Below are 26,157 nucleotides of genomic sequence, written 5' to 3'. Positions count from 1 at the left end.
TATCAGAGGCATTACACTTAAACCACAATGTCTTCCTGAACAAGATTGGGAATGCACAAAACTACTTATTTTTCCCTTTTATAATGATGCAGTGACTCACACCAAATAGAAAATTATTAGTTTTTCATCCCAAACCATGAAATATTGCCTCCATCAGTAAAGTATAATATTGTGATGTCATAAGCTTTTTCTAAACACTGAATTTGCCCTTATTCCCTCTCAATCATTTTAAAAGAACTGCTCTCTTTTATAGAGCTTGGATTTAAATCACAATAACACCGAGGGAAGATGAATGACAGTGCTATTGAATGTGGCTAAAATTGGATACTTCAGCACAGGTGAATGATGAGACAGCTCTTCTCTTTTTGATATATTTTCTTCTTCTATTAGTTTCCTTCCAAGGCTGGGATTTCAGTTTGAATTTTAATGTATGCGGCTGCCTCTAATCTCACTGTCTTTCTCCCCAGTACTATCTTATTGTATAGACAATTCATTCTCCCGAGCAGTAATGCACTGTTCCTCCTGACTGCTGGGGAGACGGGGGGTGGTTCAGGAGGAAGAAGCTGGAGGGCCTAGGAGGCTGCCCACGGTGGGAAGTGCATGTATGAGCTGGAGACTTGTGCTTTCAGGTGGAGGGTGCTGGTTCCGCAGTGAGTCCCTGAAGGGACGATGACCATGTACGCCAGTGGGGAGCAGAAAGAGTTGCAGCTTGAATTCCATAGGAAACGGGGTAAGGACATGAGGGGGAGCTTGAAGCACCACAGCGTGTGGCGGCTTTGGGTTCCAGAAGAGCTGGTCTTGAGGCCTTCACTTACCTGAAGAAGAGCTGAGGCCTCTGGGGAAGGGCCATCTGGGGGATTATGGCCTTGCCCCAGAGTGCTCAAGGTTCCAGCTCAAGCTCCGCTGTTCCTTCTGTTCTTCCTGTCGCAGCTCGGCCTGGCGTACAGTTTCTCCCTCCCCACCCATGGACCATCTCCTGTGGACATTCCTGCAATCACACTTACCTTCTCGTTGAGCAGGATGAGCCCCAGCAGAGGCCTGGATACTGACCACTGGTTCCGACAGTCTTCAAAGACAATGGTGTTCATAAGGACAGACATCATCTAGAAGACAGAGTCAAATGATGACCTTAGTTCCGAGGTCCCCCCAACCCCAGGTCTGTCGTGGGCTCACCTTCTACCCTATATCGTGCCAACAGCCACGAAGGCTCTTCTTGGACAAAGAGTTTTGACCCTGTAAGCCTATACTGCTGCATGGAGGAACTCTTGGCCAAGAGGAAGAGCTTCTACCACCAAAAGCTTCAGTGAGAAACTTCTGGGTGGGCAGAAGTCAGAGGTTACAAAGCTAAGAGGGTCAGTCTCTGACCCTCAACCCTGGTATACTTTCCTCCATGCAAATCGCCAGAAGGCGACTTCTTGCCTCTCACTTCACCAGAGGTCACGTTATGGAGGGGCAACATCTCTCAGAGTGAGGGAGAAATGGGACACATTCCACGTGACCTCAGAAGGTCCCATTTCCTGCGGGCTCAGGCTCATCTGTTTTTCTTTCACTAGCTCACTCACTCACTTCACTTTTATATGTACATACAAATACATCCTCTTAAATTCAAAGTCTCAATACACCTAAGGGAGGTCAGAGAATAGGCATCTACTGTGACCTCTGCCCTGGGGGAGCTAGAAGCTTCCTGGGGCAGAGCACAGAGCAGAGAGATAGCTAGAAATCGGGCGGGGCCAATGGTAGTGGGATAGCAGTGGAGGGAGGGATGCTTCTGGGTCTTTGAGAAGGCAGCGAAGATTCCATAGAGAAGGTATGGGTTAAGGAGAGCACCGTACATGTGTTCTGGGGACAGAAGGCCATGCAAAAGGAGGTTGGGAAAAAACTGAGTGTGGCAGGGGAGAAGAGATGGGAGCCAGAGAACCCAGACTCAGGGCCAGGCTGGTAGACCATGCTGCGGAGCCTGGACTTCATCGTGATGAAGGGGGAGCCCGTGATGGGTTTGTGGCAAAGGAGAGATGCTCAGATCTGCACTTAAGCAAGATCCCTTCGGAGACAGTAGAAAGCGTGCAGTTGCGGGTGATATTAAAGGACGAAGGCCAGGGTTGGGGTTCCTACAACAGTCTGGGCAAGTGGCAGGGAAGCAAGCTTCGGTCCCCTGTGTGCAGCTGATGGTACACTTGCCTTTCCTTGGACACTTTATCTCTCATCTCTAGTCCTTCCGTATCCACAGCTCCAGAGCTCCTGTGCCCCAAAGAGCACAGCGGAGATGGTGGTTATGTGGGAAAGCTACCACCCACATGATCCCTGAAGGGGCTCTGGTGATGCCTGCTCTTGTCCCCTGCACTTCTGCAATCCAATCTGCCCAGCGATCTCAGGCCAATTACTGAACCTCTCTCTCTCTCTGTGTCAGTTTCATTAGCTATCAGGAGGGAAATAATAATCTAGCCCAAGAAAGCTCTGAGAATCAAATGAGATGGTGGAAATAAAAAAGTGTTGCAGAGAGGAAAAAGTGCCATAAACATTTAAGGTACATGATAACAACAGTAATGGGCATCTCTGTAGTTCGAAACATCTGCCGCCCCGTACATCATCCTCATCATCCTGACGGTTAGGCTGGCTGCAGGGGACGCTGGCCAACTCCACGTTTACTGTATGTCCAGGCTCTCAGGGGAGAGGCGAGGGACTCAAGCCCAGCCCGCTGAACATCACTTGTTCCCACATACAATCTGACAAGCCACCCAAAGTCAGAGAGCCACAAATTAAATTGACAAGCAAAACTAACAGATCTACAGAGACGGTCTAAAATATTACGGGCTTCGCAATCTGAAGGCAGAATGGATATTTTAATGGAAAAGATTAAAGTCAGAGGCACCAAACTCCTCCAGTAACTGACAAAGCAATCCTGAAGTGATGTGCCAATTACTTTATACGGTCCCTCCGTGGATTCATTTGTCTGAATGCATGTATTTATGTCTGTAATAAGTAAGGCGATGTTTGAATAAAATACTTTTCTAAAAATAAAGTTGGCTAAAATGTCTGATTTTTAAAAATTTTTTTTTTTTACTCTTCTGCAAAAATAGAGATTAGTGAGCAAATGTACTCAAGTGCTACTGACGTGGCAGCTGCGGGGGAGGGGACAGCAGAAGCGATGCCGCGGATTCCTTTGGACAAGCTCCCCCGCTGCCAGTCTGGAAGGATAGTGGGTGAAATGCCTACCTACAGAATCCTGATCCAGGTCCTGCAAAATCTCTGGTAGGAGGCTCTCTGTGCTCAATGACACGGACACATGCAGGCTCAAAAGGGGGCACCCTTGGCGACGCTGCACCCGGGCGCCCTAGCCTGCATGGAGTCACATAATGCAACTGAAAGCCTGGATTCCACAGGATCCAACAGGCCCCCACTCCCCAACTTCTGCTCACCCCCATACTGTTACAGGATGGCTGTAATGGCCATTCATGATCTGCCCAACTGAGGCCTCGTTTTCCAGGGCCCATGTCTAAAACACACACATTACCCACTGTATTAACCCAAGCCACTCTTCTGCCCAGCCAGGGAAGGGACCATTCGGGAAGAGGAGCTATGTGGCTTGGTCCACTTAGGAAAACCATAATCCACATTGCCTCAGCACTTACTCTTTCTCCTCCCTTCTCCCCACAGGCTTTGGTGTGAGTTTTCAGGAAATGTCCCTCCATGAGACAAAACCAGCATGATGTGGTAGGGACAGGCTTTGGAGCCTGCCAGAAAGGAGGTCAAATCCAGGCCTGCCACTTACCTAACTCAGATGCTGGGCGAGTCCCTTCACTTCTCTGAGGCTTTATTCTCCTTACCTGTAAAACGGGAGATTATAACAACTACTCTGAAGGGTTGCTGGGAGGACTGGCTTCCTTCATCTGTGTCAAGCATTTTGTACTGTGTCAGCTGCCCAGTAGACATTCCATAATTGTGTTCCTTTATGGAATCTATGGTTTCCCTCTGTGGTGTGACCTAATGGAATTTCAGGGCTCAAGGAAACACCTCATTTCATGTCTTGCTTATGTTCAGATAAATGAGATCATAGTCTCCTCACAATCACCTAACTTGACAGAGAGTTGCAGTCAAAAGAAAACCCACCATAGCAAAGAGTCTCCAGACCATCCCTGTTTGTTCTGACACATGTATTAGCATGGAGTCTGAATGACAAGGTTTCTGCTCTTCTGAAGGCTCATCATCTTCCAAATCAAACACAAAGCTACCACAAATACCTGACTTGGAAAGGTAAGACAAACTAATGTTGGGCCATCTGGATCTCCATCCACCCCTCGGCCCCTCTCCTCTGCCTGCGCCCCTAGGATGCTCTGGTCTGGGCACAAGCCTGAAGCACAGTGGACCCTGCAACCCGGATATGCTGGTCGTGCTCTCCCAGCGGCAAGGTGGTGACCACACGCTCTCATGTTTTGTCTCCTGCTGTTGTAGAATAAGCAAAGATGGGGCCTGTGTTGCAGGCTTTGCTGCGAGCTGGCGAGTCTGCACTCTAAGGAAGGTGGAGGCTCAGTGGCTCTAGAAGCTGGGTAGAGCAGGATGGTGGGGGTCACATGGCCCCTGTCAGTGCAGGGTGATTACTGGTTGTGAGACTAGTCCGTAAATTCCTGGGAGCTGAGACCAGGAGGGACTGCAGACTCTGTATCCCTAGGGCCTGGCATGGCATCTGGCACACAGCAGAGGCTTGGGAAATAGTGACTGAAGGAAACAATGGATACGTGAATGAATGAATGAATGAATGAATGAATGAACGAACGGGAAAGGAAGAATGAACTATCAAGAGCAAAAGTATAAAAGGCTAAAGAACATTTTGAAAGGGGATAGTATAAAAAACAGAAAGTTCTGGCCTCAATGTCTGGCAAAAATCTGAAATGGGTAAATACCTAAATTAATACACTGTTCATTTCCAAGGATCTTGCCTTTGTGCTCGGAGCCTGAGAACTCTCCTAAGCTGCTGGTGTCCGTCCAGCCAGCAGCTCCCCAGGAGAGCCCTCGTGGGGCCACAAAGGCCGAAGGCTAATGCACCATCATCTCTACTGACCAGCACGTGCACCCAAGAGAGGTTGTGCCCGATGAGTTACTTGCTCAAGGCATCAGGCTACAGCTGTTGGGATGCGAGGGAGACTCAGGTACATGCAGGGGTCTGCCTGCGTCCCGAGGCCATGCCTGTGCCATCACGCCAGACTGCTGCCTGCTGCAGTCCATAGCAGGGCGGCGACCATCAGTGGCAGTGACCAAGGCCATGTGTCCTGCTCCTGCTGCAGTCTGCCCGGGCCCTGCTGGTGTGGGTGGGGAGGCTCGCTTCTGGGCATGATTACTCTGGCACCTTCTGTGGGCCTCCTGGATCACACGTATCTCCTCTGCTGTCTCCTTTGAGACTGGAATGGCTGCTGGAATCCCCACGATGAGAGTCCAGGCCAGCAGGTCCTGGAGAGCGTGCAGACCTTCCTGCCTCCTACCTGATGCTTCTAGAAACGTGGTGAACTGATTTTCAGACTCTCACGATGAACAACAGTAGACATAATTAATAGACTGTCTCTGGAAAATGGTCCACTGAATGTTTTCCTAAAAATAACAATTTCCCTCCCACCAAAAGTACCATGTACACAGTAATTTAAATTAACATCATTGAGAACATTAGTAAATTAAGCTAATTTCCTTTGTGTTACAATGTTCCCTACAAGGTGAACGCTTTTCACTGTTAGCAATCTTAGCGCCTACTGAATAATGCAACTAAAAGCCATTCCACAGAGTTCTGAGAACTAGAGGAGGAGACGCTAACCCTCCCTCTTGCTCCCGGCCTGTGTCAGGAAGACAAAACCCCGAAGCTGGAGCGACGCCATGAAGCCTGGTACTGCAGGGACGGGAGCCCGGATGTAGGGAGGGGAACACCCCCTCCTCCTTCTCCGGCCCCCTCTGTGCTCACTTCAGTTACACTACGACTTTGCTGCCTGCAAAGTCCCGGAAATGGAAAATGGGAATGGGATGAGAGTCATCGGTCTTGTCCTAGAGGGGTAGAAACAGGGCCTGAGAGGAAAGCTTTGGTCTGACAAAGGAAGGACAGCCAGAGGAAAGGTGAGAGGCCCCGGATAAAGCCCTCCTGTGCCCGGATCTAAGTGGAGGGAAGAAGACAAAGCAAGGATGGTCTGGGCTTGGCCAAGAGGGCATGTCTGCAGAAGGAGGAGTCTTAATCAGTCAGGAAAGGGGTCTTAAAGGGAAAAGAAATAGAATGCAAAATTCTCTACACCACTGGCCAAGCTGGAATGTTCTGGATTTTGACACAGTGAGCTGAAGTTTTGAAGAACGACCAATGATAAATGGACCCAAAACTGAAGAGCGGGTCGTGTGTCTCAGCAATCTCTTGGCGTACATAACTGGCCTTCCAGAAGGCCAGTAAGACAGGAGAGGGAAGGCTGGCCCCAGCTAAAAACAATGAGCCAAAACCAGTATTGCTGGGATAGTGCAGTCAGATCTGAGCAAGCAGAGGAAACTTCTACCCATCTCCCCAGTCATTTCTCCAGAGCCCCTTGCCCGGGATGGAGATCCAGGATTGGGGAGAATCTGAATGCTGCCAAAGGAGGAAAAGCTTCCAGGTTTTCAGTGCTTGTGAAAGTAAGGCAGTTGCTGTCATTACCGAGTGCTGTTCCTGAGGCCATGTGCACAGCAGATATTGAAATGTGATCCTCCTCAAATTAGATACTAGTCATCTTTAGGGAAAAGGAATCAATTGTTCTCTTCGTCTGCTGTCTACTGATGTGATATTAGCGGAATGTTATGAAAAATGAAAGCAATGGACAAATAAGCACGTTATTTTCCAGCCTGGATTAACTAAGCCCCATCATCTATGTTACGCTAAATCTTTTAATGTCTGTGAATATTAAGCACTTTCCTAAATTCTTATTGTGCCTTTACAGCTTCATAATACTAGCAACTATTTAGCACTTAAAATGAAAAAACAAAACAAACAAACAAACAAACAAAACAAACCCTAACAAAATGCAAGATGCGGTGAGCCTCTTATTTTTAAAGAAACAAGATTTCAATCAATTACGGGTGACCCATTCCCCTTGGAAAATCATCTCAGAGTCATGCCTACTTGGCCTTTGCACAATGCTAGATTTGCTCTTGAAGCTTAAAAAAAAAAAGCAAAACATCTTTTTACCAATAACGGCATTCCAGGATTGCAGGCCTGGTTAACTCATCTGGTTCTGGTCATATATTAGTGACGCATATCTGCACATTTAAACCAACAGCACTCTCTTCCTCTGCCCCCTCCTATGCAAAGTTAAAGGATGCTTTTCCTCCAAGTGATAAATCGCCCAGGATATTAAAGAAACTCTTCCATCCACTGTAAAATCTAAGGAAATACTCAACCTGGTTTTGCTGTTGTTTCAATTTTTTCCATTACCAACATTACCCCTAGTTCTGAAGACATTCATTTTAATCATCGTTTATCGGGGAAAGAATTACCTGCCAGTCTTCTGGCTTATACGAAAGAAGATAAAGTTGGAATGAAACTTCAGGATTAATTAATTGAGAGTACTGCCTGTAATGTGTCTACTCTGAACGTTACAGCGCACATCACAATGAAAACAGTTTTATTTTCCATGGTTGAAATAAATTATAATAAATAATTCATTTCAATGGCAGAGATGTACTGGAGAGCAAGAGCAGCAAAATTGACTACGCTACACTGTGAGTCTCATTCTTGAATCTTCATTATCCATTTGAAACTTTTTACGAGTAGTAAATCATATTTCAAGTGGCTGCAGATCTCATAAAGCAGCTTGCTGCATTAAAATAAAACCAGAAAACCTGGGGCACTGGGAGTCTGCAGGCCCTGCCACTCAGCACTATTTGGGAAACTCTTTCTCACTCTTCTCTTGCCAGCATCAAACAGAACACTTTCCACTTGATATAAAAATTAAGCATCACTTGTCAAAAACGTCATCTACGTTTCCTCTGGGTGGGAATGGTGGGAAAATCTCTATGTAGAGGAACGACCTTCACCTTCACAGCCATTTCCCTCTAATTTTTATTCCCAAATGAATGACTGCCACACAGCCAGGTTCTAGAACCTCAATGGCCTCTACTAGCCTCCGGGGGGCCCTCAATTAGCAAATATGTGTAAAAACTCAAGAGAGAGGGGCACATGTGCTATGTTTCTGTCTAAAAAGAACAGCCAATCTTCATAGGATGGGTGATATTAAGCTTGAACCTTAAAAGATATATATAAGCATCAGCAGGGAAGGAGGATATATCATGAAGAGGAAATAAAATGAGAAAAGACAAAGCAGACAGGGCTTGGGATGTCTGAGGAACAGTTAGCCTCCTCTTTTGAGTAGAAAGCAGAGCTGAGAGCGGGGAGCTGAAGGCTGGGCAGGGTCCAGGCTTTAAAAGGCCTGTGCTGGGGCGCCTGGGTGGCTCACTGGTTACGCCTCTGCCTTCGGCTCAGGTCATGATCTCAGGGTCCTGGGATGGAGCCTCGCATCAGGCTCTCTGCTCAGCAGTGAGCCTGCTCCTCCCCTCCAACTGCCTCTCTGCCTACTTGTGATCTCTGTCAAATAAATAAATAAAAATCTTAAAAAAAAAAAAAAAAGGCCTGTGCTGTCACACTAAATGCAGAAGTGGGTTTGGGCCAGTGCATAATGGGTAGCCTTCAAAGGATTCCTGAATAATGCTGAGCTCTGGGATCTAGAACAATTACCGATGGGAGACCGGAGCAAGGCAACGATGGGTCGGTACCAGAGGCAAGGGAGCACATTTAGATACTACTGCAACAGTCCAGCCGAGAGAAGGTGAGGGCCCCACCAAGGCTGGTAGCAGAGACAAAGAGGAGTGGTCAGAATCCTTGAGTGTATACCCCATTTTTTTCCCAGGCAATGAAATCTTTCCAAGAAACATAACCTGCCACTAAAGCTGTAGATAAAGTCAGAGCTTTAGGCCTCAAATGCAGGACTGCCCATGGAGAGAAGGGGCTGGGCGCCAGATGGTCCTTGGAGTGCTAAGGGCAGTGGAAAGGATCTGCAGACTAACAGTTCAACAGTGAACTCGGAACATCAGGAGCTGTGAGACAACGCAGCCGGCAGACGTACACATGCACGACGGAGAAGACTACAAGCACATGTTTATATTAAATATTCAGTGATAAAGTAAACTCTAACCACTGCCGTTCAGAAGCAGGGAAGGGAGTGGGAAATAGCATGCTAGTTTATTGAACAGTCATCACAACATTTCCCAATGAATATCGTATTTCAAAACAGCGCAACATCAGGCATAATGGCACGAGGGCATCTCGTACAGCCATCCAAGCAGAGTGCAATGAATATTGTATTTCATAATAAATATATTATCCTTACAGGAGGAGGGTCAATGTTTCATTGTCTCTCATCTGTCACTACATTCTCCCAGATTTCCTGAAGGGATTTAGTTAGATGGACCTAAAAATCATCATAACCAACAGCAGAGGATTATCTTACTTATTATGTTCAAATGATTTTGTGTGAGGAGAAAAAAGTATTTTTGTGGCACATTCACAGGGCCCTCGGAAGCATTTTCCATTAAAGATTAGTCTAGAGTTTATGTTTAAACCACAGAGGACAGCATACTGCCTTTCAGATTTGAGGGTTTTTATTTATAGTCGTCTAAATGGCAGAGTGCTGGCCAGGAGGCCAAGGAGATGATTCAAAGAGTTACCGAGATTTGGAAGCTCTTTTGCCCCAAGAATTACATAGGAAGCCTGAGGAATGATAGGACTAGATCCCTGCTCCCTGATTTATTCAGATGTTTACTGACTACGTACTCTGTGCCAAGCTCTGTGTCACAACCTGGGGATACACAGATGAACAAGGCACAGTCCCAGCCCTCAAAGAGCTCACAGTCGGGTAGGGAAGGAGATGCACAGTTGATAAACCATGACAACCCAACAGAGAAAGTCCCACACACAGAAGCTAGCACAGGAGGCTTTAAGAGACCAGAGGAGGCTGAAGAACTCTGTCTTGGGGTGGGAACCAGGCCAGGAAGGCTTCGCAGGTGACATGGGGAGCTGTGGGAGAAAATAAACCAAGTCTGACAGGCACACAGGTTGGAAGGAGGGCGAGCAGGGGCAAAGGTTTGGAGAAATGTTTGGGGGACGGCAAGCAGTTCTGTGGGACTGGAGGGGGTCAGTGTGGAGTGGCCGCTGGTGGCCAGAGAGGCTGAATACGTGGACAGGGGCCAGATCTTGGGAAGGGCCTAGTAATGGGTGCTACAAAACGGGCCTTATCTTGCAGGCAATGGGGTGCCATTCAAGGTGAATGACTTGAGGTAAATGACTCTGAGAATGACTCAGAAGGACAAACTGCTGGTCGAGCCCCTCTGCTGATGGTCTGCTCCTTTAGGAGGGCTGGGCCGTCTGACTTCCCATCCGTCTACAGAGGCAGCTCTGTTTCTGTTCTAGGATCAGGAGGCCACAGACACAGGTTACCTGCCTGGCCTGCACAGCAGTGGGGGCAGATCTTGGCTCCCTCTTTGCTGGCTCTGTGGCCAGGACCCTGAGAAATGGCACTGCCATTACTTCCCTTGGTCCGCAGTGCATAAAGTAATAGTGTCCCCTGTCAGGAATGGTTCTCTTCATCAGGAAGCTTTTTATTGATGTTCAACCTTCATTTTCCCTTTCTTAATAATATCCCATTATGCCAATACTCCATTGTGCCATGCTAAGTAATTCCCTCTCCTTCTTGGCAGTGACATCTCCCAAGTATTTATAGACTTATCAAATGCCCTGTTTAGTTGTCACTTAGGCAGGCTATACATATTTAGCTTCTTTAATCTGGCCCCATAAGCCAGACCTTCCATTCTCCTAAATCACTTGAGTTCCTTTCCTCCAGGTTTCTGTCAATTTGTTTCCAGCCTCTCTGTGAGGCAGGGGGGCTCAGGAAGAAGATGGGGCTGGGGAGGGAGGGTTAGCTCCCTCTGTGGGATATGAGCCCAGCCTTTGCTGAGGGTAGAACTTGTCACTTCAAGTGCAGACTCCAGAACAGGCCAGGCCAGGCCTCTGGGGGGCTACGAGCCCCTCACATTACCTGCACATGTTTCCAGTCCCTGATATTCCACTGGTGGCTCTCATTCTGTGCCAGGTGCACACAGGCAACACGTAAGTAGTAAGCGCCTCCTATGTGTTGGGTGTCATGCTGGGGGCTCCTCCCTCCTGCTTTTCCTCTCCCTCTTCATTTCTCACACATATTCAATGTTCAAAGACTTACTGAGAGCCTACTATGTACCAGGCACTGTGGTATGGGATGGACTAAGATGCGGTCCTCGTGGCCTTAAGAAGCTCCTGGAGCCTGACTATTTTATCAATGTCTTATTGCCCACCCATCAAGTCGTTTCCTTCCAGTCCTAAAGAATCTCTGAGAAGTCATCCCTAAATGCACTTAACTCTAATTGACGCTTTTAGTTCCTTGAGTGGAACTTCTTCGTCCTATCTAAAACTAGATGCCACATTAAGTACGGGCATTAACACAGAGCTCTTGCTTAGGATTTTCTTTCTGGTGGGTCTCTCTGGGGCCTGAGAGCGTTCTCTCCAGGCCTTGCACTTCTCATCGCTCCTTCCTGGCAGTTGGCTTCACATTCCTCATTCACATGACCTCAACTAAGCATGCACTTGAATTTTTCTTTTCCACGGCAGTGATGTTCTGAGTTACATGGTAGGCTGAGGAGTGACAGAATGGGAAAGAGCTAAGGCGAGGGGTCTTGGCTAAAGTCTTGGGGAGTCTGGGCCCAAGACCTCAGGAGGGACTAATTCAACTACCTGATCCTGGGGGCCAGTTCCAGTAAGGCTGAGAAGTGCCCTGGTGGAGATGCTGGTATATCTGAAGAGGTAAAGTAACTATCCCAAGGACACAGAAGTATTCAAAGCCAGGTACGTTGACTGAAAAATCTGTTCTGATTGCAGTAAAGCAGAAAATCCTAACAAATACAGAATTCGCAACTCAACACTCTGAAAGGACGGAAATTCATCCATCTGAAAGCATTCCCTGCATCTTCCCAAGCATGACAAGGGGTGAAGAATTAACATACAAGAGTATTCTTGGGTGCAAAGCGTACAAGGTAGCAGGCCAGAGGCCTGTCCTCATGACAGGCCAGAGGACTAGGGAAACTCTACCTTGTTCTGTAAGTAGTGATCACACTGTAATCAAAGAAGTTGTTTTCTTGAACATATGAAATGAGCTCATAGCCTCCCCAGTGGTTGCTGCTGATTAAACTTTCTAGGAATTAAGACTGGAAATGAATATGAAAGTTCAGTTCACAACTCTGGCACACACTTATATGCTTTGGAAAAATTTCCCATTGTTTACCCTTCAAGTATGTGAAAAACCAGGTACAACTGTAAAATGAATAAATCAATCCATCATTAAGCTGACCCTCACTTTACACAGTGCCATTCTTTCAAGAAACTCAATTTCTCATACCATTCACAATGCCACTTGGAAAGATAAAGGTGGGAGAAATGCCAGGAGAGCAGAGTAGGTTAAAGCCCTGGGAAGACTTGGTGCGATAAAAAGTATGCGAGATCTAGAGACAACAAGCCTTAGTTATAGCCTCAGTACTGCTATTTACTGGCTGTGTGAATTTGCCTCCCAGCACCCCTGCACAGTTGTCCCATACAGGTACTGTGGATGTAATCTGGGGATGTACCTCTATACTCCCAAGTTCAGAAAATAAACTATATTTGCCCTACTGTCTCATGAGAGTTGCTGTGAGACTCAGAGGAGACATGAGGTGTAAAGACACATCAATGGAGAGAGTCCTAAAGTTTATTCTTATGGTGATGCCTGGAATGCCTAGGAAGAATAAGGGACAAGTCAATTTGGGGCCAAGAATAAAATCTAAATGACACTGTACCTGCTCTTCCCTACCCCACCCTCCCTGGTCTCCACCAGTGAGGGTTTGTGATCTTGAGAATGCATGTCACATGGGGAACTCTAGGAAAGGCAGAACACACATGTGATCTGGGTATAGTCATGGCCTTCAGATTTCCTGGAAAGGACACTTCTCACCTTCATCTGTATGAACAGATTACCTGCACATAGGGATATGTTCTCCTCAGGGACATAAAAATATTACTGGTTCCTGTCCATTGTTTTTCAAATTTTACATATTTATTGAATACCTTTTTTGTATTAGGTGAGTCTGTACTCATTGGTCCATTTTCTCCTCACACTTCCCTGAGTCAACAATCTTTTGGCTGTGAGAACAGCAACTTCCACAGACAAAAGTCAGGCCTAAAAGGGGTGACTCAAGGACCTCTGGATTAGGCAGTGCAGTTGGGTCTCTTGGTGGCTGTGGAAGGCTGATGGAATCTTTCTCGGTCTCTCTGGGGCTGCTAGTCTCCTTCAACATCCCTCAGTGTGCCCGCTGCTTTCTTCTTTTGCTGTTGACTGGCTACTTCTCTGGGCATGTAGCAGGGGATGGCTACCACAGGGTTCTTGGTTTTTCAAGTCTTCAAGTCAAATGAACTTCTTCTTAATGCCAGTTTCTAAGTCAAAGGAAGAGGACTCAGCCAACCTGGGTCAAGTGCTTACCTCTTATATCATCAGTTCTCAAAGGAAGGGCCCTGGCTCAGTCAAGGATTTATAAATGAATGAATGTTGTGTGCCCCACTCTGCCCCCTCCTGCCCTACCAATCCTGTCTCTAGGGCATTGACAAGTAGTACTGCATAGTGGTTATGAGCACAAAGGTTCTGCTGCTTAGAAGCTGTTATAGTGGCTGGGTTACCTGACTTCTTGAAGCTACACTTATGATACTTTGATTATAAAATGCAGAAACGAGTATCTGCTTCCCAAAGTAGTGAAACCTTATGAATACAAATATAAATATGAATGATAAATATATACATTTAAGCACTTAGCACAGAGCCTAGCAGATTTTTCCACTTCTTTTTCGTCATAATCATTCATCACCACCATTGTCTGTGTCTGAAGTTGCTCCTCCATAGTGACCTCCTAGGTCTTAGCGACCCTGCGGGAAACGTCTAGATCTTTAAGGAGGAGGTGTAGAAGTTCTTTCATTTTGGAGTGTAAGGGTGAGGAAACACTTCTATCTTTTCTATCAGCTTCTCTGTGCCATCCATCCAAGTTTAGGATCCTTCTCTGCGCCCTGGCTTGGGTACAACACAGGAAGATGGATACAGGCGGCATGTTCACATGTCGCAGAAACACTGGTCAGAGCATGAAGACCACGCTTGTGCTAAAACGCGGGAGTGCTAATCCTGAGTGACTTCTGTTTGTGAAATATGGGCTAAGTGCTGTTCCCTGCGCCGTGTGAGCACAAGCAGGCAGGCATCATCTGGAGAACGTCTGAGGGCAGACAAAACCATCCCTTTAGAACACGGACTATGAGGGCGCTAAGGTGACCCAGTCGCTGAAGTGTCTGACTCTTGATTTCAGCTCAGGTCATGATCTCAGGGTCTCGAGATTGAGCCCACATCAGGCATGGAGCCTGGCTAAGATGTTCCCTCTCTCTCTCTCTCTCTCTGCCCACCCCACCCCCTCCTTTCGCACACTCTCTCTCTGAAGAAGAAGAAAAAAAAGAATACAGATTGTGAGATACTTCCTCAGAGTTGGTATCAGTATTTCATTTATGGAGTAGAAATCTTCCTTGCTAAAGCTTTAAGAAGGGATACATTTAGGGAACTTTTAATTCACAATGATAGCCAATTATACCAATCACCTCTAATGAAGAGGCTAAAAACCATTTTCCTTGCCATTTGCCATACTGGGTGAGAGATTTGTTACCACGCATGCCTAATTATCTTGGGGGAAACCTGTGTAAAACTCTGCATTTTTTTCCACATGCAATGTTCTCTGTTTTATAGGAATGTGAAGGAAAAGGTATGGCTGTTGTTCATCTTTTACAGCCCCTTTGCTATTCTGAGAACATTGGCTATGACTACACAGCAAAACTGTGCTAAACTGTAGATAAAAGAGCAGTGACAGATTGCAGTCACTTTAATTCATAAAGAAAATAGTGAGAGCCCCTGGGAACACCGAATTGAGCCACTAGCACCCAGTGACTTCATGCTAAGTCACAAACTACATCATATATTTTAGTTTAAACACAAAGGCTAATGGACATGTGACTTATTTATTTCAAATACTTCTTTATGCAGAGCTAGTCCTTTTTCTTTTTTTTTAGCTCTTTGGAAAACATTATACATCCCCTCTTTTATAAACATACAAATATGATTGTAAAATGACATCATTCTGTTTTCATTTAATTACCCCTGAAATGCTTTCTATTTAATATTCATTACTCAAAAGCTAATTTAAAAGAGAAAGAGATGCGACTTATTAAAAAAGATGTACTGTCATTCACAGCAATAGTTATCTAATATACAGAAGTTAATAAAGCAGATTAATCTACAAGTCCCTTTAAGCCATTCTTGAGCTTTGAACAACTGCCTCTTTGACCTTTCACCTTCATGCTGTGCACCAGTAGCAGGTGCCAGCTGTACAGAAATTATGGCTGTGCGTTTGAACGCAGAATCTTTTCTTACTTTGCTTCTGACCAGCAGCTGACCCTGTAGGACTGATTGTTTCTGGGGCCGGCCTAAAGGCTACATAAACCAGAAGCAGATAAACAAAAGGCTACATATACCAGCTGCCTTGCCTAAGGGTACCGTCCGAGGCTGACACCTCCACTCCTTCTCCAGCGTCCCAAATTGCTCCTCGTTTGTTTTCATACATGCATTTCATCCTTGTTACACTGTGCAAGGGGTGGGCGGAGGAGAACCCCTAAAACAACAAAAAACCCTGTCCCTTCCTTCGCACTTGACTTTTTGAGTATTCCATGTCAAACTGTGTTATTATGATGCTAATCTAGGCCTGATTTAGCAACTTTAATAAGAGGCTAAACCCTCTTGTAATTAGATAATAAAATTTTATTATGTATTTTAATATTAAAAGTCTTAAAATCAAACTCTTCAAATCATACACTGCTACGGAGCTAAGGTACTTAAATATCATAGCCCTAGAAAATGGGAACTTGAAAAAGCACATTGTGGCTAATTTTTCATTCTCAGAAATGTAAACATGGAATTCCTATGTGGTGGCAGGGAAAGCTCCAACACTCTTAATTATGTGCAGGGAAGAATGAATCTATTCAAGGGTGAAGCACACTGTACCATTTCCAGCAACAGCGTGAGATGGCTTTGACAGTTATTTCTTGGATACAAATTACACAAGTATAAAAACAATCCCCATAATGATTAAATGCAGTTATGTACATAGGAGAATACCAGTGCAAATGGTAACATATTTAAATGGTTTTTCCTTCATTAAAAAAAATTATATATGATATTAAACCATCAATCACTGCTGAGGCACAGGAGCTGCAACGTACTGTCACTGGTTGAAATAAATGACTTGGAGACTGAATTCTGGCTCATTCAATATGGTGTCTCTGCTGTTGCTTAGTCACCCAACTCTCTGCTGGCTTGGGCTACATCTGGTGGATTCCATCCCTTTCAATTAATAAGGCAAGTTATGCTATCAATGGATTACATCTTTAAACTGTGCTTAGAGGTAGAAAAACACATGTCCTAGTGGGAAAACAACAACAACAACAACAACAAACCACAACACTTCTCTGTTCTGTTAACCATTTGGAACAATACTCGAAGTGCTTATTTCTTTCCTCGCCCATGTTTAGGATGAAATTTTCTTGTGGAATTTCAGCAGGATTGTTAGATAGTATACAAAGGTGCAATCTCCTCTTAGCATTCCCATTCCGTTTATTATGTAGCAGTCTATGACCATGCTGGCTTTGAAACCTAAAGTCACTGCCCGAGAGGACTGTAATTCTGCAAATTAATTTTGCGGGGGTTTGTTTTCTAGACACTCATTGACCAATACAAGGTATCAGGCTCGGCTAGATGCTGAGACAAGTATCAAGCCTGAAGAGATCTTTGGGGAAGAAAAGGCACTCTGTTAAAGACAGGTATTACAGTTCTGATGATAATTGGATGATTCATAAGTCAAGAACAGATTTTTGTTTTCACTAATGTTTCTGTTTTAAAATACCATTTCTTTTGGTTATACTTGAAACAGTCATTCAACAAATATTTCCATAACAAAAACACAACCAAAATGACAAAGATAGGGTATACCACAAAAAATTTGGATTCGAATCATCCTTCTACAGATGATCAATGATTTTATAGTATCACAGATAAAATGCCATTTTAGTAAAAAAAGAAAAAAAAACACCTACTTTTTCTATATTCAAAATTATATACTTTAACTTTCTAAACCGATCTTTAGGGGTGATGGTCAAAAATTCATCATTCAAGAGTTTTACTCTCATCTGGACTTGTATTACATGGTTGTTACTAGAAACTTTTGTCCAATCTTGGTCCTCTCATATATTCTGATTTGATCCTTAGTAATTAGATTGTGTGTACACACACACACACTTACTTAACCAAACTAAACTTTAGTTTTTGCTTCAGACAAATATGGTTATTTTGAAGATTAAAAAAAAAGTGTTTGGAAGGTGTTAGCCGAGTTTCATTGACTGTTGACTGCATCCATTCTGGATGCAAAGGCACGATCCAAATATAAATAAATGCCCTCTTTAAATTTTAATAGACACCTACATATAGAATCAAATGTAAGAGCAACATAACAGCAGCCTCTTTAAGCAAGTAATCAAAAAAGTGTGCTTTAAAAATTATTAAAACATCAGCAGTAGCACATGGGATGACTGTGGGAAATATCAGGGATCATCCTTTGGAAGATCTCAATTCTGAAACCCTCTAGGATTACATAATACATTGGTGGAAGACTGATAAGCAGACACAGAAAACCTGGATTTCTGGTTCTCTTTGGAGCGGGGGTGAGGGGCGGTGGCTAGGTAATAATACCACTGGCAACACTGGGTCCTACCTTCTTACAGGGCAAGAATGAGTTGGCCCTGTGTGGAGGCTGCCCCCGTAGGATTGGAATGTAGACTCAACTTGGTTTTCTTTCTCAAGCTTCAGGTTTTCTGCTTGGCTCGGTAGGCATCTTAGTTTGTGATATTTTGTAGAATGGAAAGGATAGGGAGAGGGACGCTCAACATTATCACTTTGAGTCTTGTTGATGTGAGAAGCCCTTAGGAGCTAACGGTACCTAGCAGCAGAAGCAGCTTCTATTAGAGAAGAGAAGCTGTCTGCACCTGAAGGAGGTGACAACTGGCATTCTATACTGATGAGTCAGTGGTGAGAGTCAGGATGAAGCCTAGAGACGCACTGGGTACAAGGGACGGATAGAGAGCACCTGTTGCTTCCCCACCTTCATTTCACAGCTGCCGTATTGCTCTATCTAAGAAAACCCAAGCTGGAACAAACCTCAAGAGCTCCCTCAAAGACATTAAAGGAAAGGAACACAGGAACATCACGAGACAGTGATGCTATTAGACTCTGGCGGCCTTCTTGAGGATACACGTCCCACTCCATTTTATACTCTCAGTGTCTGGCTATAGAATTAATGAGTGGGTGTGGGTGCAGGGTAAGGGAGTGGAGGGTCTGTTCACTCTGCCTCAGTGATGGTGGGGAGCACAAGGCTCTCTGCACCAGCTGGCAAAGCACCCTCCCTCTCCCTTGCCCACCGCCTCTCTGGGTCACCGCCCATCTGTTTCATCCCGGCTGCGGCATGAAGTTGGGGGATAGGATAACTGCTCTAAATCATTCCACCTTAAGGATGGCCCCGGTGTGAATTACTGGAAACTCAGCTTGCCTCAGCCTGAGTGCTGAGAACACACAAACCACCTCAGATTAGTAGCTGCCAACAAACTCTAGCTCTGTGGTTAAGCATATGAACTCGAGTTCAACAGGCCAGAACTGCAGTTTTTCCACTGACTATGGGTGACCTTGGGCAAGTTAGTTGCTTAATCTGTTTGTGCCTCAATTTCTATATTTACCAAGGGGCCATCATAATGCCACCGCTTCACAGACATGCTGCGATGATGAAACTGGATTACACGCATACGTAGAAAGCATACACTAGTACCTGCACAGAGTAAGCGCGCATATTCTGCCAATATCATTTTTTCCTAGAAATAAATACAGAGTCTGAGCGCAGAATGCTGGGAAGACCAAGATCGTGGCAGCACGTGCAAAAACCAGTTCCTTCCTGAAACCTGAGCTCCTGCTTTCTGTGTTGGTGTCTACTGACCAATCCTCGGCTTCCTCTAAACCCTCTACACCCACACTGTCCTCTGATCTAGTTTTGAATGTTCCTTCAGCGTGTGTTTCTGGTACCAATCTACTTTCATGTTTTTGACAATACAGTGGCACGTCAACCAGACTGAGCTAATGCATCATGTGGAGGGCACACTTTCCATTCAGGGTCCACTAGAAATGCCTTTAGTAACATTAGAAAATCTGGCTAATTATTTTGTAAGAGGATAAGAGACAGGAATATACTTCATCTGCTTAAGTGTTTCCCACCGTGAGAGTGTTGCTAAGGTTCTAGAGGCCAAAGTCTCAACATGAGTTAAATATGTGACTGCACTTTCTCCTACTTAGTATTATAGGGAATGGAATCTTAAGTATGAAAGATGTCTTGTATAGGATGTCAAAATGTTGAGCAGTATCACTTCAATCTAAACACAAAAATGAAAAAAGAGCAGATGATTTCCCTTTTGCTGTAATTCACTTTGGGATGCATGTCGTGAAGAGCACTATACAAAAGCAATTTTCATTGATTGACTGACTGATTGAGGAAAAGGGTGAATGTTCTCTCAGCACACATCCCTACTGAAGTATGATTCTTATAGCTCCTGACAGCTCTTCACAATTTGTAGTTAAATGCCAGGTTGGGGGTGAGGGAGGGAGGGCAAGAAAGAGAGAGATCATCATAATTAGCACTTTCTGTTTTTTTTTTTTTTAATTATAGCTGACTTATACCAAACAGTTTAATAGATGAGGGTGAGATAAATTCAAACCCAAATATTCTATTCATCCCTTCAATGTATTTCGATTTTAGAGACTATAATTGCTAAAAATACCTTGTTAGTAAGTTAACCGCATAATCTAGTCAGTAATACTGACAATCACAGAGTCCCCGTCCTACTTCTGTGGAAGGTACTCCTCTCTCCAGTTCTGATTTAGAGACGCATTCTGCATCAGTGTCCTATTCTTACCATGTGAAAAAGAATCAGTCACACATCTCCGAACTGCCCTTCTAATTCTATAAAACACACTCTTCCGTTTACCTAATTTGGGCAAATCTTTCACTCCATGATATAACTAAGTGAATGCTGATCTATGGCTTATTAGAGGCAAACACTTAACATGACCAGAGATAAAACTGAAAAAAATTCACACGGAATTTAATTTTCCAAATTACTATAGCAGATCTGTGCTTCATCACTATTACCATTGGCTTGTTAAGATTTTAGTTTATCTTTCTAATGGCATAAAAACACATGGGGAATATTTATTCTTAATACATGAAAACTGGGTTTTCCTCAATTGCTAAGTCCAAGGAATGCTGGTGAGACAATGATTCTTATTTGCAACAGATTCACTTAATTATAGTGGATCTTCAAATTGACTGAATTTAATGCTAGCAAAGTTAGATTTGTTTGCGGATTCTGGAAGATGCCTTATTCGGAGAATATTTTTAAAAACACAGAGTATCTCAAGCCACATAACAGATCATAATAAGCACATTTCCAGGTGAGAGGTGCTGAAAATGTGCTTCCCAGGCTGTTGTACACCGGTTGAAAGGCCTACAAGGATGTTGGAAAAGCTTTTATGTGGGTGCAAGTTTCACCTGCTATGGAAGCTTGAGGACATAAACTTTTGCAATTTGGAACTGACACTCCTCATGCAATTACGCTTCCAGCAATATATATATCCAGGTTGGGGGGAAAACAGTTCAAACAAGTAAATAATTGCAGGATCATTGCACCAGTTTAGTTTAAAGAGCTGACAAACCCTCTCTAACTCCAAGCACAATTAGTCATTAGGGTCTAGTTTTTCAGCACTGTTAAGCAATTTGTAACCCATTCCTTTTAATAGGGTTAGGCATTACTTAACCGACACAGATGCCTTGAAAACTGAAACCTCGAGTTATAAAGCAGCCACCTTGTTCATTACCTTCAGTGATAGGCAAATCATCTATAAAAACAGCATTTAATGGGCAACCAATGAATAATCAATGGCTCACTTTTCATCTGAGTGTGAAAATGAGAATAATCTAATACAAAGTCCCTCTGGTAAGATGCCGAATCTTGCATCTCGAGTTCTGCTGCTCTTCAGGGCTGATTTATAAGGTCTTGGAAAGCTGATGTAAACAGATGATCAATGGGACCCATCCTTGCTCATAATAACCCCCAACTGGCCCACTCCCTCTTTTCCAAGTCCATCCCTTCAGGCTATTAGCTCTGTCCAGCTAATTCTTCCCACTACTCCTGCCTGCTGCTTTTACTCCGGCCATCCGTTCAGTCCAGCCGACTCAGAAGTAATTTTATACGCAGCAGAGAGCGGGTAGAATTGATTTTTCACTCAGTGCTCAGTTCCCATCTGAATAATTATCAATTTTACTGCCTCATAAAGGGAAGAGTCAAAATTTCAAATCAATTCAAAAGAGCTTTTGAGACGACAGAAACTGTGCATAAGAATAGAGGTCAAAGTTGTCAGTGACCTAAGGAGATGATGTCAGATATTGCTATACCCGATGGTTGACATCAGAGGCACTCAAGATGATATAACCGAGTGCTAATGCAAATCATATTTATGCTGACTACCAGAGACCAGTCATTAATATTTAAAATGCTATCTGAAAGCCTGCATTCCAAATAAATAGAATGTATTCCACTGTTAATAAAGATATATCACTACTTAGTCATATGCTATAAAGCAAAGGATTACCAGGTATTATTAACACACAGAAATTACTTAAACCAACAAATGCATGGTGATTTCGAGTAAAGACAAACTTGATTGTCTCCTGTACAACCACATCACTTGCTCTGCAGTCTGATGGTATTTGTCTAGAATCACAGCCTATTGATTCTGGTAGAATCTTCTACCAACTTAAAAAAGTTTCTGCCAAAGTTTATGGGATGAAATTGTGATCAGGCTGAGTGCTGGCAGGAGGGGTTTAGTGGTGGACTTGTCAGTTGCCATGGTGGGGTGGGGGCTGGGTCTGATTCCTGGCCAATCCATGGGTATTTATTTTCTCCCCTGGCTACATGCTCTAAATCTATGGTGTTCAACCTTGTCCTCGCAGAACACCAGAAGGCTATGCCACACTCCCATCAGTACCAGAGGTTACTGCCGTTGGGGAGGTGGCTGAGGGGGAAGGAGCGGTGCACCCAGATCTCCACAGAAAGTTCAGTGTGAAATGATATTATCCATACCAACCAGGCCCTTTGAGAATCAACAATGTAAGTGTTAAGGACTTGGGCTTCTGGTTTACATTCTACTCCCCAGTTGCTCTCTCTGTGACTCAATGTATTCACCGGTAAAATGAGGATGATGATTTCCACATTTCAGGGTTGTTGTGGGGGGGTGCAAATGAGAAGAGTTCCCTGAAAGTCCTCTCCTCGTGTGTCAATCTCTGTTACCACTATGTCAATCAAATTATCATATAAGTGGTTAGTTATCTAATAACTAACTGATTATCTCTGTCCCACCTGATAGCAGCATTTTTAAAAAAGATTTTATTTACTTATTTAATAGATAGATCACAAGTAGGCAGAGCAGCAGGCAGAGCGAGGGGGAAGCAGGCTCCCCGCTCGATCCCAGGACCTCGAGATCATGACCTGAGCTGAAGGCAGAGGTTTAACCCACTGAACCACCCAGGCGCCCCTGATAGCAGCATTTTTAAGGAGAATCTCAGTGGCTCGGCTCCTGCACCTTGTGCACGGAAAGTCCTTAATCCACATGCTACCTTTCTCTTCTTTTCACTGATGTGTCGTAACCCCTCCAGGGTCATACCAAACACTTACAGGCTGACAGCACCTTGTCTAGTTACACAGAATCTTAATTACATACCTCCTTGCCAGGAAAACAACAGGCTAACTAAGACATCGGCCAAAATAGGTTCATATAATTTAATTTGAATATTTGTAAAAAATGATAGCCAGGAAGAAAGCCTAGTGCATGGCTGGCTCATTCTATGTGCATCATTTCTTTGCTCACAGTGACAGTCTCTGCCTGGTGGCAGGCATCCTGTTTGTTGGCTAATAACCTTGTTAAAGTGTTTACATTTGCAAACTACCATTATGAAGATAATTTGGCAAGATAAAACGAATGGAAGCATTATAAAGTTTCCAAAGTTAGTGGAACTGGAAACTATCGTAGTGATGGTATCTCTGCAGAAAAATGGCATTATTCTCTCTGAAATATTTCTGGCATGTGTTATTTTTATGCATACTGTTACTGTGATTTGCAGAAGTGAGTTTTTAAAAAAAAGTATTAAACTTGAACCTAACTCATATTAGCCAGTGAGAAAACACATTTGAAAATAAAGACGTTGTGGCTTTATTATTTATTACTTAAATGCCTGGGGGAATGTGACCTATCTGAACCCCGATTTATCTGAAATGGGAAGAGTATCAATTGTGGTACGATAAACGGCAAGTTCCCAGCAAGCTGTCTGGCACCGAACAGGAGCTCAGCAAATGGCAGTTTCCTGATGGACCAGAGTACCCACAAAGCAAACTTCAGAAGCCGTTATTAGAGGCTCCAGAAAAGAAACCAGAGCGTGACCATCTCTAGTTCTGGCTTTGCCTTTTGTTTTTCTCAGGCCTCTGGAAGAGCCAACCTTTCTTTGAATTCTAGCCTCACTGGAGTAAGATGAACAACTGAGAGACTTCCTGAGGGTGAGCAGTCCTGGGGCTAGTGCGCAACCCTATCTTCTGGGAAAATCCGCCTCCAGAATAACTGGTAAAGAGTCCTGACCAGACCATTTGCTCTGAGAGACACTCAGGCCCTAGCCTGTTTCTTAAGCCGGGGGACTGACCACCAGTTACCTGCTGCAGGACATCTGGATTTTGCTGCATAAAATGTAATAGTCTCTGACCGGCCTGGGTGGCCTCTCTGCATCGAAGTGGCTTCTTGCCCTCTTTTGCTATGTGCTTGAAGAGGTAGGTGACGATGTAGTCTAAACTGGTACAGCAGCTGGAGGAGACAACTGTATCTGTACGAACAATAAATGAGAATTCCTTCGCATTACTGAAGCGTTTTTTCATCTGATTAGTTATAATGTCTCCAATTAAAAAAATCACTTCCTGGTTTCAAAGCACTTTTATCAAACTATAAATTCCTTGATGGCAGGGATTTTGCCTTGCTTATCTCTTTAAACCCGGTGTCTACTACACGACCTGCTGTAAAGAGGTGTTAGTAAGTAAATGATTCCAGGATTAAATTGGACAGAAGTTTCCATTTGTGACCTTAACGACCCTCTGTTCAACTCAACTGACTTTATTAAATATCTATTTGGTGCAAAGTGCTCTGCTTCAGACGAAACAGGGCACAGACTTGGGGCAAAGGGCTCTGTTTCAGAGGCAACCCTGACCCTGGTATCCAAGACCTCATGAGGTAGTACGTAAGTCACTGGGGCACAATGCTGGGTATGAATGAGTGACACATTGCTGTGAGGATTTTGAGGAAGACATCACATTTGGATGGGGGAATCAGAGAGACTTTCTGAAGGAGATAGAACCTGAGATGGGCCTGGGAAAGTTGTTTTAGTTAGATAATAGCAAGGGCATTTTTCAGGTAGAGAGATGAGCACAATGTACACAGGGTGGCAGGAAGGCAGGAATTTTGGAGTCAGACAGCTCTGGTTTCAAATCTCATCTTTTCCAATTACTTGCTATGTTGTTACTTTGAAAGAGCCGCTTAACTTTTCTCATCATTTGTCAAATATCTTGTAGACCTGAATGAGAAGAAAACAACTAGAAATTCTCATCATAGAAACAGCTGATATTTAACGAGAGCTTGTTGTGTTAGTTGCATGAATTATTATTTTGTATCTTCACAGTAATAGTTAAATTATTATCCTCACTGTAATAGTTACTGTTATTATTATTTCCATTCACAGGCAAGAATAGTGAGGGATTAAATGACATGTCCAGTGCCCCAGGGCTAGATGATTGTGGAGCCACTATATAAGAATAAACAAGGATTCTAGATTTATGTTCTTAACCACTAAAATCAAGCAGGTATTAAACAAAATTAGGTATTAAGCAAAAATAAACACAAGCATCTTCTAACACAGGGGCTCAGAAGATGATGTTACTACTGGTTTGCCCTCATGATGGAAAGAGGAAAGTTTATTTCGGAGTTGGACTTATGGTTTGAGTGAAAGAATGTATATGGAGTCATAAGAGAGAAGGTGACAAAGTAGGTTGGGGTCTTCCTTGAGGGCATCCAATAGTGGGCTGAGACATCACATTTAATTTTAAAGACCAAAGAGGTGTTTTGAAGGCTTCTTTAAAGCAAGTGAGTGACATGATATAGCAACCATTTATTAACTATCTACTTTGTACATTAAATTATTCACTTACTTCTAACAACCACTTTGTATGTAGTGTTATTATCTGCACTTTTCATTTATTTATTTTTAAAGATTTTATTTATTTATTTGACAGCGAGAGATCACAAGTAGGCAGAGAGGCAGGCAGAGAGAGAGGAAGGGAAGCAGGCTCCCTGCTGAGCAGAGAGCCCGATGTGGGGCTCGATCCCAGGACCCTGAGATCATGACCTGAGCCGAAGGCAGCGGCTTAACCCACTGAGCCACCCAGGCGCCCCATTTATTTATTTTTAAAGATTTTATTTTTTTATTTGACAGAGAGAGAGATATCACAAGTAGGCAGAGTGGCAGGCAGAGAGAGAGAGAGAGAGAGGAAGAAGCAGGCTCCTGCTGAGCAGAGAGCCTGATGTGGGGCTCGATCCCAGGACCCTGAGATCATGACGCGAGCCAAAGGCAGAGGCTTAACCCACTGAGCCATCCAGGCACCCTATTTGCATTTTTCAAATGAGAAAAATAAGGCTAAGAGTTAAGCAGCTTATCCAAAGTTCATGATTTTGATTCATAACATGATACTACCCATATTTTTTGGCTAAAGGTAACATATGGACACAATTCCAAGGAGTTTAT

The 26,157-nt window shown here is 44.1% G+C and overlaps 1 protein-coding gene across 3 annotated transcripts in view; it reads right to left on the bottom strand.

Moving 5' to 3' along the window:
• The window catches only part of RANBP17 (RAN binding protein 17), a 315,430-nt gene that overhangs the window by 3,312 nt on the left and 285,961 nt on the right, over positions 1-26,157 (bottom strand). For 2 of the 3 annotated variants that reach the window (XM_059417349.1, XM_059417350.1), the window contains 2 exons: positions 24,026-24,192; positions 1,005-1,103 (listed from right to left, as the gene is read on the bottom strand). In XM_059417349.1, coding sequence (XP_059273332.1) covers positions 1,005-1,103; positions 24,026-24,192 — 266 coding nt within the window. The remainder of the gene's footprint in view (positions 1-1,004; positions 1,104-24,025; positions 24,193-26,157) is intronic. The other variant, XR_009407432.1, reaches the window with a different exon arrangement.

This window comes from Mustela nigripes, chromosome 12 (assembly GCF_022355385.1).
Source record: "Mustela nigripes isolate SB6536 chromosome 12, MUSNIG.SB6536, whole genome shotgun sequence".
Lineage (NCBI taxonomy): Eukaryota > Metazoa > Chordata > Mammalia > Carnivora > Mustelidae > Mustela > Mustela nigripes.
This window is presented reverse-complemented; position numbering and strand designations above follow the sequence as displayed.